Source organism: Bubalus bubalis, chromosome 3 (genome assembly GCF_019923935.1).
Source record: "Bubalus bubalis isolate 160015118507 breed Murrah chromosome 3, NDDB_SH_1, whole genome shotgun sequence".
NCBI classification, from domain to species: Eukaryota; Metazoa; Chordata; class Mammalia; order Artiodactyla; family Bovidae; genus Bubalus; species Bubalus bubalis.
The window spans coordinates 108738261-108754877 of record NC_059159.1 but is presented as its reverse complement, the minus strand read 5'-3'; the positions used below and the strand labels follow the sequence as shown (position 1 = coordinate 108754877).

General features: G+C 39.9%; 1 protein-coding gene across 2 annotated transcripts in view; it reads right to left on the bottom strand.

Annotated features, from left to right (window-relative positions):
* Positions 1-2099: 2099 nt before the first annotated feature.
* The window catches only part of MAMDC2 (MAM domain containing 2), a 159404-nt gene continuing 144886 nt past the window's right edge, over positions 2100-16617 (bottom strand). The window contains exons 12-14 of one of the 2 annotated variants that reach the window (XM_006080613.4): positions 9168-9424; positions 2840-2924; positions 2100-2700 (exon numbers count right to left, since the gene is read on the bottom strand). In XM_006080613.4, the coding sequence (XP_006080675.3) occupies positions 2636-2700; positions 2840-2924; positions 9168-9424 (407 nt within the window). In that variant the 3' untranslated portion in view covers positions 2100-2635. Of the gene's footprint in view, positions 2701-2839; positions 2925-9167; positions 9425-16617 lie in introns of those variants that run through there. The other variant, XM_006080614.4, reaches the window with a different exon arrangement.

Here is a 16617-nt window from a genome sequence, read left to right as displayed (position 1 = left end):
CCTTACCCTACTGCTCTCCACCCGGGTGCCCTTTCCCAATAAAATCTCTTGCTTTGTCAGCAGATGTGTCTCCTTGGACAATTCATTTCCGAGTGTTAGACAAGAGCCCAGTTTCGGGCCCTGGAAGGGGTCCCCTTTCCTGCAACACTACCACCATCAGCCACCCACCCCCCCACCTTTCCAAAGCTGCTGTCCCAAGTAGTTCTGGTTTGGCAACTTCCAGCTGCTGCTAAGTCGCTTCAGTTGTGTCCATGTCTGACTCTTAGCGACCCCATGGACTGTAGCCTACCAGGCTCCTCCGTCCATGGGATTTTCCAGGCAAAAGTACTGGAGTGGGGTGCCAGGCAACTTCCAGGGTAGCCAATAAATCCTCCTGCCTGTGGGAAACTTGGAACCTTAGGTATTGGGAATGGAGTTGGTAGGGGAGCTGGGAGGTTCAGGAGGCAGTCTTGTGAGGATTAGAACACAGGTTTGGCTGTGTTGAATGAAAATTCAACCAAGTCGACTGTAATGATATATGGGCTTTACTGAACAATTCATGAATTGGGCAGCATCCCAACTAGTGAGCAGAGAAGAGTTCCAAGGATTTCTACAAAATGGAAGGCTTTTATAGACAGGAGGGGAAAGGGAAAAGGAGAGAGTGGATTACTTCATCTTCCTTTTAGGGATGAGAAGGGCCTATGTGGCTGATTACCTCACTGCTGCTGACCAGAAAATTCCAGACTGATCTGTTAAGACTGCAATCCTAGGGGAGGTTATAACTGCAGTTAGGTTAGCTATTAAGTCTTGGTTGGCTGATGTGGGACTTAGTACAAGTAACTACATTTTGGGCCTGTCATTTCTTTTTTAAAGAACAGTGAAACCAAGGTTCAAAGCCAAGCCCTACACTAGTTGCTGAACGTGAACACATTTATTTTCCTACTTACAAAATGTAACAACCATCACTAGCTCTACCTTATGGATTGTTATAGGTTTAAATGAGCAAATTCATGTAAAGCTCTTTGAACAATGTCTGATAATAATAAATATTCAATACATATTGGCAATGATTATTACCACATGTGCATGGGCAGTTGCTCAGTTGTGTCTGACTTTTTGCAACGCCATGGACTGTAGTCTGCCAGGCTCCTCTGTCCATGGAATTTCCCAGGCAAGAAAATTGGAGTGGGTTGCCATTTCCTTCTCCAGGGGATCTTCCCGACCCAGAAATCAAACCCTCATCTCCTGTGTCTCCTGTGCTAGCAGGCAGATTTTTTACCACCGCTTCACCTGGGAAGCTGATTATTACCATGGGTCTATGTAATCTGTAAGCAGAGTCTGGTGAATGACTTCATTCATTTATGGAATCATTGTCTTCACAGAGTTTACATTCTAATAAGATACAATTTTGGAGAAAATTGAGATTGCTTATGTGAAATGAAACACTTTTTAAAAATTAATTATGGTATCTATGTTTGCAGTGCTTATGCCACTAACAAAAAGGATTAAGAAGCATTTAATTGTAGCAGAGTAGAGATTCAAATTAGAATCAGCAGTTATACAGTGAAGATATTCATTCAAAAAAATATATTGGGACTTCCCCAGCAGTCTGGTGGTTAAGACTTTGTGCTGATCCCTCATCAGGGAACCACCCACGTGTTACTCAGCCAAAGAATAAAAATAGAAATTTAAAAACAGAGAGAAAAATATGTTGAAGAAGGTTAATTGCTAGTGAGAGATTTTCAAATTATTTTTTATTAGGTAATCATAATTTCATAATAGCTGTTTGGATATATAAACATGTCTATATAATTTTCTAAACATGTAAATAAAAGATAGTAGTTTACTACATCTGTTTGAATTCATATAACTCAAAACATTACCAAAACATTTATTTTAAAAATCAGTAAAATTGTTTAACACACTAGAAAAATTTAGGGGTGTGTGCATAAACATTTTCAAGCTTGCTTTACAAAAAAAAGAGTGCAATTTCTATCCAAGTGTTCAGAATGACTTTCAAAAATAGAAAAAAGAAGGTAGCACTGCTTTGTAATACAGCATTAATTAATACTTATCCTGGAACACTGATGAAAGATCCTTTGTTATCACATATGGTAAACATATTTAAAAATTAACACTCCATTTCTATGAATAAAACATAGAAAAAAGACTTTATTTTCTTAGAATAACTTGTTACCGTGAAAAACTGCATTCATTCTGCAGATATTACTGGCATCACACATTATTACTTTAAAAATATTTATGATACTTGAACTTCAAAAGGAAACCCACAAGACCTATTCTCCTCCCAGTACATTCACTGAATGCAGATTTAAGTGAGCACATCTCATTTGATTGTGCCCTTTATTTGTATACTTTAAAATGACGACAATATAGTACATTTGTATTTTTAACTGGTTAAGATGTATGATCGGGTCAAACCAGCAGCCTGTACTTCTAGTAACAGTTGTCATACGCCAAAAGGAAAAAAAAAAAAAGCCCTGAGTCAGTATTTTTTGCAAAAGTAATGAAAAAGAGTGCTCTGAAGTCATTTTATAACTTATGAAATGGTTAAGACTGTCCAGTATTATTTTGTTTTCATTTTGATTGAAGAGAGGTATGGCTTTTGTTTAGTTAATCCGATTCAGATCATTGCTTAATACTCAATTTCATTTAAGTCCTCAGAATATCCTGATGATTGCTGACTTTTATCTTCCATTTCTGTCAGGAAAGACAAATAGACAATAATAGTTTTCTCTATTTTTAATGTAGAAAATACTGAATTTGCATTCTTATGATTTGAAACTACTGCAAATTCTCTTTTCAGTCAAACTTAAATAATTTGGAAAACTATTGTTACCTGCACAGGATCCTGCTTGAAATTTAATATCATCAATGGCAATATCACTTCTTACTGACATTCCACGAATGGCTTCAAAAATTATCTGAAAAATAATGAAATATGAATTTAGAAATAGAGTCATCCTGCTAAAACAATGCTTGTTAGAGGCAGATCTAGGCTGTGTGGGTTTGGAAGCTTAGATTGTTCTCAGGGGCCCACTTTCAGGAAAAGAATACAAAATCACCAATTCAAATTTAGGTACAAAAGGGAATACTTATTTAGAATGTAAAGAAATTCACAACAAATTACTGGAGCCTTGGAAATTCAAGTTCCTTTCTTCTGAGACTTCCTTAGGCAACTTCCCAGGAATGTCCACCAAGAAATGCCTCTAGGTGGTGACCTGTTTTCCCTTGCTACCTAGAATATTCTACTCCTGTCACCCACAGGCCCTGTGAAAGTAAAGGGCCCAGAAGCTTAAGCTTCCATAGTCTCTCCCTAAATCTACCTTTGTACTAGTTCTAGGTGGGAGAATTAAAACAACAGATGAGACCCAAGTATGAACAGCACTGTATAATAGTTCAATTTACCAAAAAGACAATGGTTCACTGATCATGTTAAATACCATAACATCCAAGACACAGCCCAAGAAAAAGAGGAAACCAGTTTCATGACTTTAGATCCTAGAAGAGAATAACTGATCAAATATTCAGGTTGTAGGGAAAATATATTATCAGCTCTAAAACCACTCTAATAATAGCTAATAAACCATGGAATACTCCAGGGAGGCTTGTGGGTAATGAAAAATTTCCAGAAGACACACTTGCTCTACTAATTTTATTAGCAAATTACTCCCCATTGGACTAGTTCATGATTTAAATTAAATAAACAATATAAAGTGGATAATTAATAAGCATATGAAACTATCTTGAATTTAATGACTCAAAGAAGCTTTAACAACAGAAACGTGACAAGATAACATTAATAGAAGTTCTAAAGATATAACCCTAAACAAGAATTCAAATAAATGGTAAGAAGAGGAAAAAGTGTCCTAATACATCTAGATAGAAGTATATATAAATGTAGTTAATAAGTGTTTTGGTTTTCTAGACAGCAATGAAATCTGTTTTTTGACCGACCTCCAACTCTGCAATGGAAGTACAACAGAAAAACCACCTGATGGAATTATATTCTGAATAGTCTGTGATTGGGCCAAGACCTTGATTTCATACAACTCTCTCCTTTGAATTTCCTAAATATTTGAGTGATAACCATTTTATAGCATTATGATTTCCTCTTTGTATTATTCCCCTATTTGTATTTGTAAAAATCCTATTAAATAATTGTGATTATTATAGAATTAGATAAAAATGTAACTTTCTCTTTCAGTTTAAGTGTATTTTATTTTCAAATGGTTACTAAGTCATTGTGCATGCATGCTAAGTTGCTTCAGTCATGTCTGACTCTGTGCAACCCTATGGACTGTAGCCTGCCAGGCTCCTCTGTCCATTGGATTCTCCAGGCAAGAATACTGGAGTGTGTTGCCATGCCTTCTCCAGGGAATCTTCCCAACCCAGGAATCGAACCTGCATCTCTATGGCGGGGTTCTTTACCACTAGTGCCACCTGGGAAGCTCAAGTCATTAGGACATACATACTTACAGTTTTGACTCAACTACTTGATAAAGGGTACATTAGCTATCTTTTGGTCCAGGGGCACCAGGAAAAAATTATTGAGATTAAGGGCACCATGAGCAAGAAAATCTGAAGACCTGGTCTTAGTTCAGTACCCAGCACATAATAATTCCTACTAAATGTCAGGCAGTATAATGAACAATATGAATGATAGAAATATTTCACTGAGCTGAGAATTTGTCTAACACTCTCTTTCAATGACATCAAAGGATAAGAAATCAGGAGAAAAACACCTGAGAGCAGAGGAAGAAAGGTAAGCAGGGAATTCAAAGGAAATAAAATCATTCTGTGTTTTTGATCAACAGTGAGTCAGGTTCTGCTTAGCACTTTAATAAATCCCTTAGGAAAGGGCATGATTATAATTTTGCTACTTCATACATTTTTTTCTATGAAGAAAATCTGATGACTGGAATATCATCCAGAGGCCACCCACATACTTCTCCTATATTGGGGGTCTACAGCCTCCAAGAGGCAGACTAGTACCTCCTGTTATTTTTTTTAAATTCATTTAATTGGAGGCTCATTACCTCCTGTCATTTTTTTTTTAATTGGAGGCTCATTACTTTACAATATTTTAGTGGTTTTTGTCATATGTTGACATGAATCAGCCGTAGGTGTACATGTGTTCCCCATCCTGAACCCCCCTCCCACCTCCCTCCCCACCCCATCCCTCAGGATCATCCCAGTGCACCAGCCCTGAGCACCCTGTCTCATGCATCGAACCTGGACTGGCGATCTGTTTCACATATGATAATATACATGTTTCAATGCTGGCAGATGAGTGGTGGCATTAGATTAGAAATAAAGTGCACAATAAATGTGCTTGAATCATCCCAAAATTATCCCCTGCCCCCCTATCTGTGAAAAAAAATTTCTTCCATAAAACTGGTCCCTGGTATCAAAAAGGTTGGGGACTGCTGCCCTATAGGATAAATCACAAATGGCAGCAGTACCGCAGTATTCTAAAAATCAATACCTGCCCGCTCTCTCTGGTGATGTACAGATTGACTTGACTTCTCTAGTTTTCTGCATTTTCCTGATTGCCTGGCTCATAGCCCACTGTTCATTCGACATACCCACTTTGGATGTCTCACAAGATCAAAAACTATGTGTGTTAAAAACAAAAGTAACTGTTAATTTTCCTCCTACATAAGCTGCCCTCCTTCTTCCAGGTCTGCTCCACCTAAGATCTTCCTCATCTCGATAAACAGCAACTCCATTCTAGCAGTTGCTCAGGCCAAAACTTTGGAGTCATCCTGGCTCCTCTCTTTCTCTCAAACCCCACTTTCCACAAGGAAGGAAGTCCTGTGGGCTTTCTGACGACATCTCACCTCTGCTGCACAGCCCCGCCCACCACTTCTGTTCCCAGGTCCATTGCAGTAGCTCTCAAAGTCTCCTCACCCACCAGCCCCACCACCATAGTCTATGTAGTAGGTAGCTCCAGATAGTAGCTAGAATGATCATTTAAAAGTATAAATCAGAACATATTACCTTAAAAGCCTCTAATGGTTTCTTATTGCTCTTGAAATAAATTTCAAACTGTACCATGTCATCCAAGGCCTTTCATGAGTATTTCCTGATACTTCTTTGACCTCATTACCTGATCAGCTTGACTTACTCTTTTTCATAGCACTTACTATCACTTGATGTTACACTATATATTTTTGTTTCACATTTTCTACCTCTCCCCCTCCAACTAGAATGCAAACTTAAAAAGTGTAAGAACTGTATGCTATGTTCATTGCAGTATCCTCAGCACTTAAAAAGAGTAAATGGTCAATAAACGCTGAAAAGAGATATTTTGGCCTGAGCTCCTATAGTAGCTCACTCTGATAACTGATATAGCTATTGAGAATACCAGGTCTACCATGGTTATAAAGACCAGAATGATTTGGGAAGAATACATTTTTAGAAACAATTATATCTTTTTTATAGTTTGGTACTTTAAAGTTTATAAAACCCTTTCACAAACATAATCTCATTTGATTGTCACTTTAGTGATGTCAGCATGGCAGGTATTACTACCCCATTTTGAAAATGTATTAACAGGCTTCCCTGGTGGCTCAGATGGTAAAGAATCTGCCTGCAATGCAAGAGACCAGGGTTCAATCCCTGGGATGGGAAGATACCCTGGAGAAGGGAATGCCTACCACTCCAGTATTCTTGCCTGGAGAATTCCATGGACAGAGGAGCCTGGCAGGCTTCAGTCCAAGGGGTTGCAAAGAGTCAGACATGAATGAGCAACTAACACAAACAGTCTCAGGGAGGCTGACATTTCTCCAAGATCACCCAGTGCTTGTGACATCCAGGGCACTGAGTATATCTTGGGACTTCTATGGCAGGAGGGAGTGTAAAACAGGGACTTAGGGATGAAAACATTGGAACCAGTTAAATCTGGTACTGAGTTCTCACTCTGCCACTTACCAGCTGGACATTTAGATTTCCCCATCTTTAAAGAAGAGCTACAAGATCAACTGGAAGAACTTATGCACAGCTCTTAGCTCTGTGAGTACTTGGCACATAGAAGATGACCATTTGCACATGGGCGTCTCTGTGTTTTATTAGACACGAGGATGTTTTGGAGAAACTAGTTCATCCTGGTCTCCAGATGGTCATTTGGGATTCCTGAGGGAATCACAAAATTAAGAAGAACATTCCTCATGGCAGATTAATATCTGTTCCATTCTAAGCCTAAAGGAATGATCTGGAATCTTTTTTCCCAAATTGGGAGCCAAAAATCTCTCAGGTCATTCTTTACCCTTTGAGCTTAAATATTCCAAGATGCCACCCCAGGTGCCTCACTACTTTGTGCTCAAAAAAATTTTCAGACAACAAGTCACCTGGCAAGTCTAGTATATGCAAGGACCTATACCCAGGGCTCAGATGCTGTGAGGTCACCTGTTCCACAGATCTCAAATCCTAGAGCTCTTGTGCATCAGCACCATTTGGGGGTTTTTAAAAACATCAAGGCTCAGGCTCGGCTGAGAGACTCAGATTTGTTCCATCTGTGACACAGATTCTCCATCTTTAGAATGCTCCAGAATCACAATTCTTGTTAAGACAGATTTCAGGGCCCTAAGCCCCAGAGTTTCTGGTTCAGTAGTTCCAAGGCAGGGCATGGGAGTGTGCATTGCAGGTGAGTTTCATTTTAGATGAATATACATTTCAGGTGTTGCTACTGGTATCAGGACCACACCTTGAGAACCTTTGAATAGTGTGAGTGCCCTGGTAACCTAAAAAAATTAATCCATCATCTCTGAATGATGATCAGTGATATAAGGAAGTTTATGAGTGATCCATTTTCTTTCTGTAAGCAGACATTAAATCACTATCACAATTATTCCTGGGGTTATATGTTTTCCTTTACTAAATGTTTAGATATTTTTATCCACACCAAGATAATGGGCCATCCTTGAATAATGGTGCATCTTCCATCTGTTGTTTGTTCTTAGCAACAGCAACCTAGATGGCACTGCAACATGGCCATTCCTATTTAGATCTGTAGAAAATCAATTTTGGTTAAGGGGTGGCATAAAATAATGTCTTTATTTTGGATACTTCTTCCTAGGAAGACTTGCTTAAGCCAAGCAGGCAGTGGTTAACATTAAGGGGTGCTCTGGTCCAGAAGCAAGGATGAGGAGGAAGTAGGGCTTCTAGCTGAAGGTCACTCCTGGAATTCTATACAGCAATTTCAGGAATAGTCAAGGGTCTAATGTTATCTGCCCAGAACTTTCTGGAGCTTTGACTCATGGTAGGCAGGTAAAGGCTTCCTTGCTAGTTCAGCAGTAAAGAACCTGTCTGCCAATGCAGGAGACACGGGTTCCATTCCTGAGTTGGGAAGATCCGCTGGAGAATGAATGGCAACCCACTCCAGATTCTTTTCTGGAGAATCCCATGGACAGAGGAACCTGGCAGGCTACAGGCCATGGGGGTCACAAAAGAGTCAAACATGACTTAGTGACTAAAGAAAAACAACAGGCAGGTAAAGTCACAGGCTTTTAGGAGACTGCTGCTGATTTCTAGGCTAATTGGCTGCTTGATCTCACCCACTGGAATTGAAAAGGCTCCTTATTGCTGCTCAGATTCTGTTATAATTGGGATCCTGCAGGAAGGAAGTCTTCTACTGCCTGTGAGCAGATTCAAGGGAGGCCCAGGACATAGGATCAAGATTCAGTTTCTTCTGCATCAGTGCAGACAGAGGCTTAAAAATTTACTCTGGATCATGTACTCTGTTAAATAGAAGCTTACAACAGCAGCCCTTGCATATGGTTAATGATGAGTGAAAGATGCAGCTGCAACAAGTAATTAGGTAATACCAGGTTTAGAAAAAAGAGAAGCTCTGTTTTAGAGGTTTTCAGGACACAGAATATAACTGACACTCAAAATGTACCAAGATGAAAATAGCTACAGTTTCATTATTGAGTTACAAAAATTACTCAATGTATAAATACCCAAAGCTTTCTCTTTCTAATTTCCCTTTCATTGCTTAGGTTCAATCAATATAGACTAATTATGTTTGCTCTTAAACAAGTACTGCCTCTATCTTTGACCCTGAAAAAGAACAAAACATTCTTGATGGTAGCAAGAAAAAGAAAGAGCATCAGAAGCGTATAGGCACATTTCCCATCATTTGACTCTTGTCTCTCTTGGCTTACCTGGTGCTGCCTCTCACAGCTGTATTCAATCAGCGCCCGGAGCCAGGAGATGCTCTGTTCACCTCTTCTCCACAAGAGAGACTCTTCACTGTCGCCTTCCTTTTTCAAATAAACATTCAGGAGGCCAGTCCCTGCTCCATACATGTGGTAGAAAAAGGTCAAGCAGTGTTTCCCAGTGACTCCTCGTAGAGGCCTGGACAAGAGTCGTGCTTTTTGTCCATATACCAAGTGGGAAGCCTCGATGTACATGTAGTAGCCTTGAGAGCAATGCAACATCAGGTATTGTTAAAAAGGACACACCATATTCTCTTCTAACATACATACATATGCAGATTATTTTCCATTATAGATTATTACAATATATTAAATACTGTTCCCTGTGTTACACAGTAAATCCCTGTTGCTTATCTATTCTATGTATAGCAGTTTGTATCTGTTAACCCCATACTCTGAATTTATTCTGCCCCTCATTTCTCTTCTGAGTAGTTCCTGGAAACAAATTAGAGTCAATGAACGACTTGACTACAGTATTGATAAAGGAGTTCATAATTTTGGAGAATGTGTATAATCCAAGAAAGATAAATATGCTACAAGATTTTGACCATCAAAATAAGTGTTTTCATGTCATAATTTATAATTCAGATTAATATACAGGAGGTAATTAATATACTACTATTGTGCCACTGAGGTGATAATTAACATGAGAATTTATCCTACTAATCCATGGACACTATTCTGAGCTTCCATCATTGGTTTAGGGCAATGGTCAGGTAGATGAGGTTCAAGTCTTGGTTCTAATAGTTATTGTCTGTGTGACTGTGATCTAATGGATTATCTGGTCTGAACCTATGTTCAATTTAAAAATTTGTTGTTGTTCAGTTGCTAGGTTGTGTCTGACTCTTTGCAACCCCATGAACTGCAGCCCTCCAGGCTTCCCTGTTCTTCACTATCTCCCTGAGTTTAAAAATAACGGTTAATAAACCTGTGCTACAGAGTGGTGAGAATTAAATGATGAGTGTGACATATGTCCACACGTAATATGTATTCAAATATGTTTTCCGCCCTGCTTTCCTGAGATTTTTCTGTGACACTTCTTGAAAATATAATTGTACAATATTTCAGTTCAGTTCTCTTTGTGACCCATGGACTGTAGCACACCAAGCTTCCCTGTTCTTCACCAACTCCCAGAGCTTGCTCAAACTCATGTCTATCAAGTAGGTGATGCCATCCAACCATCTCGTCCTCTGTTGTCCTCTTCTCCTCCTGCCTTCAATCTTTCTCAGCATCAGGGTCTTTTCCAATGAGTCAGTTCTTCACATCAAGTGGCCAAAGAATTGGAGCTTCAGCTTCAGCATCAGTCTTTCCAATGAATATTCAGGATTGACTGGTTGGATCTCCTTGCAGTCCAAGGGACTCTCAAGAGTCTTCTCCAACACTACAGTTCAAAACCATCAATTCTTCGGCACTCAGCTTTCTTTACAGTCCAACTCTTATATCCATACATGACTACTGGAAAAACCAGAGCTTTGACTAAATGGACATGTTTTGGCAAAGTAATGTCTCTACTTTTCAATATGTTGTCTAGGTTTGTCATAGCTTTTCTTCCAAGGAGCAAGCATCTTTTAATTTCATGGCTGCAGTCACCATTTGCAGTGATTTTGGAGCCCCCAAAAAATAAAGTCTGTCACTGTTTCCGTTGTTTCCCCATCTATTTGCCATGAAGTGATGGGATCATATGCCATGATCTTAGTTTTCTGAATGTTGAGCTTTAAGCCAACTTTTTCACTCTCCTCTTTCACTTTCATCAAGAGGCTCTTTAATTCTTCTTCACTTTCTGCCATAAGCGTGATATCACATGCGTATCTGAGGTTATTGATATTTCTCCCAGCAATCTTGATTCCAGATTGTGCTTCATCTAGCCCAGCATTTTGCATGATGTACTCTGCATATAAGTTAAATAAGCAGGGTGACAATATATACCCTTGACATACTCCTTTTCCGATTTGGAACCAGTCTGTTGTTCCATGTCCAGTTTTAACTGTTGCTTCTTGACCTGCATACAGATTTCTCAGGAGGCAGGTAAGGTGGTCTGGTAGTCCCATCTCTTTAAGAATTTTCCACAGTTTACTAGGATCCACACAGTCTACAACATTTAATATAATTATTTGTGACATTTAACATATTTATATCTTATACTTCATACATCATATACTATATACCGTATGTTAATTATATAACACTTTACATTTCCATTTTCCTTTAGTTTTTTTTTTTTTTAATTTGCTTGTTTTAGGCAGAAGCAGGATTAATCTGCACGTAAATAATGCAGTGGTGTGTTGGAACCTGTTTCCACTGGCTCCAACAGTCAATTATGTAACTTCTGTTGGTAGGTCCAAATGGCTTCACTCTGGTAGTTTGAAATGGTCTACAATGGAAGTATTCATACTACAGAAATGGAACATAACTACAAGTCAGCCCCCACCATAAAAAATAGAGGTGGTTGGTGTTAAATAATTACCATGGAGCCACTAAAATAAGCAATATAATAATAGCAATTTCCAGAATAATACACCCATAATATAATTCTATGTACCTGTGGCTCATTTTTTAAAAAAGCCGTGGACTCTATATAAGTAGTTCTTAACCTTTCCTCATTTGATGAAAAGCTTATATCTTTTCAACCTGAAAAAATATGCACAAATTTTTATATCCAATTGCATCAACTTCTTTGCCAATATTGATTTTTTTACATACATGATGTAAAAATTTTTACATAGTGTTATCCCTCTATTATTTCACATGGAAATTAATGGCTGCACTGAGGGAAAAAAAGAGTTCCCAAATATTGCACACAAATGAAATGGCTTCTAGAGCATCTTTAAAGTTTCAAGTTTAGTCAATGAAGTCTATTCATTTCTCAAAGGGCAATGCTTGGGACACCCCAACCAGAATTGATCAGAGGCTCCATCCTTGCTCCTTCAAGGCATTCCTCCTTTTCCTTTCCCTCATTTCCACAGATCTGAGAATCCAACGGGCTATTATAAGGGTGGGAGAAAAAGTCCTGCCCCATTTGATCTTATCAAATCTTGCGCACCGTGCAAGCCCTCCCTCAGTGTTTCACTCAGTAAAGTTAGCACCCTGCAAAACTGGGTGATCAGTCACGGGCTTTGTCAACCAGTCATCCGCATGATCTACTGTAAACTTCTGGGATGCTGTCGTGTGTCTGCTGTGCTCACCAACGACATCCTCATTTCTAAAACTAAGGGTCAGTCTTCAGTTCTTGTCGTCCTTGTCATTAGTAGCACTGGACACAGTAGATCACTCCTGCCTCCTAGAAGGACTTTCTTATTTTGGTTTGCAGGATGCTGACGTCTCCTGGTTTTTCTCCCACTTCACTGGTCACTCCTTTGCTAGTTCACCTTTTCTTCTCTGACCTCTTGATCTTGGAGTGCTCCAAGACCCAGTGTTTGAATTTCTCCATTCTCGCTCACTTCTTTGGTGATCTCATCTTATTTCATGGCTTGAAATACTATACGTGCTGTTATATCTCAAATTTTAATTTCCAACCTCTTTCCTAAAATCCAGGCTTGTTATTGAAAGTAATCTCCTCTTATTGTCAAGTAGGTATCTCAAACTGAACATGGTCAAAACTACACTAACAGCCTCACTCTAAAGCTTACCCCACCCTTTTTAGTTGTCCAGGCCCCAAACCTGGCCATTCTTTATATCCTTTCACTCTTCACATCCAGATGGTCAGGAATTTCTGTTGGTTTTACCTTCAGAATATGTCCAGAATCCAATCACTTCTCTTCTTACCACCTCCACTGCTACCTCCCAATTTGAGCCAGTATTATTTCTGACTTGGATTAATCCAACACCTCCCAACAAGTCTTCCTGCTTTTACCCTAGTTCTCTGCAATCTAATCTAAACATAGCATCCATAGTAAACTTTCTAAAGCAATAGCTAAATTTTACCATTCCTCTGTTCAAAACCCTCCACTAGCTTAGCATTTCACTCTGAGTAAGAGCTGAAAGCCTGACAACATATAAGGCTCTACATAACTCCTGCTCATTCTCTTACCTCTCTGATTTCTACCACCTTTTTCCTCACTCACTCTGAGTCTCGAGGATACACTTGAGTTCTATATCATTCCTGGAATGTAGTAAGTTTGCTACCACCCCAGGCCCTTTGCATGTGCTAATCTCTGCCTACAGTGGCTTTTCTTTCATATAATCTCACATCTCACTCTCTCACCTCTAAGTCTTTGCCCAGATATTACCTTTTCTATTAGGCCTATTCTGACTACACTGTTTCAAATAGCAATCGCCCCTCCTCTGGTACTCCTTTTTCTCTATACCCTAATTTATTATTTTCCATCCCATTTAATTGCCTCTTGCTGCTGCTGCTGCTGCTAAGTCGCTTCAGTCGTGTCTGACTCTGTGCGACCCCATAGATGGCAGCCCACCAGGCTCCCCCATCCCTGGGATTCTCCAGGCAAGAACACTGGAGTGGGCTGCCATTGCCCTCTCCGAATTGCCTCTTAACATACTATATAACATTCCTATTTTTATGTTTGTCTGTCTCCTTCCTCTAGAGCACTCAAAGGCAGAGATATTTCCTTGTTTACTGCTATGCCCCCAGGTCCTAGAGTAGTGTCTGGAACATAGCAGATGCTCAATAAATATTTGTTGAATGAACAAAAACCACAGACCAGTCTGACCATTTCCAGAGCACATGGCTCTACCAAGGTTACTCCAGTTGTGTGATGATCTTGGCAACGAGACACATACTTGACTAGGATGCTCCAAAGCAAAATAGGAACAAGTCCAAGTTTTGATAAAGTCACATTTTAAAGAAAATGTTCTCAACCTAGTTACATACTGTCTGACTTTTTATTTTTTAGCCAAACACACTTTCTTTAACTTCATTACCTTCATTCTTTCACTGGCAAGAAAATTGCTACACAAGAAGCACTAGGGTTTTTACACTTTCAGCAATGAAAGAAAATCTTATTGTTCTTTTCTTTAATACTGGGAGTTGGTGATGGACAGGGAGGCCTGGTGTGCTGCGGTTCATGGGGTTGCAAAAAGTCGGACACAACTGAGCAACTGAACTGAACTGAAGCTACTGGATGTAAACAAATACTGATACACAAAACCCTAACAGAAGGGTGTATTTAATTTAATCCCATGGAAAATAAAGTCAAAACATAAACATGGTTTATCACCTACTATGCACAACGGTGTTCTGTACTATCCTATACGTAAACTAGTATAGCACAATGAACTGAAACCCTACCTTAATGCATGTTTAAACTGAAAAATATTTCCTCCAAAAATAATTCTTAAGGAAATAAGAAGAAAGTCAAAGAAAAATAACTTTGGTACCTGCCTTTGGGACTCTCAAAAGGTCCACTTGAATCCCAAGAAAAGGACCTTAGCTAAAGACGAAACACTTAATGGGATGGGGAGGATAGGTGACAGGGAGGCTCCTCTGAAAGATGCTGTCACTGGGAAACTGGAAAGAAAAGACAATTGTGGGCCTACAACAGGAAATCTTTTCAGAATGGAAAGAAAGCAATGGGTCCATTATAAGCGAGAGATGACGCAAGAAGTATCTTCCACCTAGTGATGATAGTATGTAATCCCAGTGACGACATACGCCATGCGCTGTGCTTAGTCGCTCAGTCATGTCTGACTCTTTGTGACCCCATGACTGTAGCCCACCAGGCTCCTCTGTCCATGGGGATTCTCCAGGGAAGAATACTGGAGTGGGTTGTTATTTCCTTCTCCAGGGGATCTTCTCAACCCAGGGATCAAACCCAGGTCTCCTACATCACAGGTGGATTCTTTACTATCTAAGCTACCAGGGAAGCCCAAGTCCTGGCCAAAATCATCTGAGGTCCTGCTAGAGGGGTAAACCTCCAGGATTTTCCAACTGAATTCTTCCTTGTGTGAGTACAGTGCACTAATCAGTCAGCTTCAACTGGGTGATGCATTACTCTGGTAATACTTTCCTTTCATAAGTCTCTGGGTCTTGGGTATCAGGCTGAAGCCATTACCTAAGGTTTCTAGTTCCAGAGATCACTGTGTAGTACCATGAAATATGAAAGGAAAGCTCCTGAACTGTTTGACATGTGTAACTGCTGCTTTTGGAAGAGACGGGGAACAGCCAGGGGAACATTAGTATAATTACACCTTTCTGGGGCACAGGCAGTTGTCTACTTTTCTTGAGTTTTGACCTTTTTCTTGACTTTTGACCTTTCTAAAACTCCTTCAGGATATAATTTCTATTTTAAGCCCATACACATATCCCTTAAGGCTAAGGGATATATGATTTAGACTAACTTATATGCAGAGTACATCATGAGAAACGCTGGACTGGAAGAAACACAAGCTGGAATCAAGATTGCCGGGAGAAATATCAATAACCTCAGATATGCACATGACACCACCCTTATGGCAGAAAGTGAAGAGGAACTCAAAAGCCTCTTGATGAAAGTCAAAGAGGAGAGTGAAAAAGTTGGCTTAAAGCTCAACATTCAGAAAACTAAGATCATGGCATCCGGTCCCACCACTTCATGGGAAATAGATGGGGAAACAGTGGAAACAGTGTCAGACCTTATTTTTTGGGGCTCCAAAATCACTGCAGATGGTGACTGCAGCCATGAAATTAAAAGACGCTTACTCCTTGGAAGGAAAGTTATGACCAACCTAGATAGCATATTCAAAAGCAGAGACATTACTTTTCCAACAAAGGTCCGTCTAGTCAAGGCTATGGTTTTTCCTGTGGTCATGTATGGATGTGAGAGTTGGACTGTGAACAAGGCTGAGCGCCAAAGAATAGATGCTTTTGAACTGTGGTGTTGGAGAAGACTCTTGAGAGTCCCTTGGACTGAAAGGAGGTGCAACCAGTCCATTCTGAAGGAGATCAGCCCTGGGATTTCTTTGGAGGGAATGATTCTGAAGCTGAAACTCCAGTACTTTGGCCACCTCATGTGAAGAGTTGACTCATTGGAAAAGACTCTGATGCTGGGAGGGATTGGGGGCAGGAGGAGAAGGGGACGACAGAGGATGAGATGGCTGGATGGCATCACTGACTCGATGGACGTGAGTCTGAGTGAACTCCGGGAGTTGGTGATGGACAAGGAGGCCCGGCGTGCTGCGATTCATGGGGTCGCGAAGAGTCGGACACGACTGAGCGACTGAACTGAACTGAACTGAGACCAATATCTATACCTAAAAATAATTGTCACATATTTGTCAACTGATCAGAAGCTGTCTGATGCCCAGACCAAGTATTACTCTTGATTCCAAACATGTTTTTCTTCTTGACTTGCCTGTGACATTTCCTTTCCCCAGAAAAGATCAGAGCTTCGTGGAGAGACAGTCAGCCTCACATGTGTTTGGAAAGCAGAGAAAAGCCCTGTGTGTTGACAAGCTTTGCCAC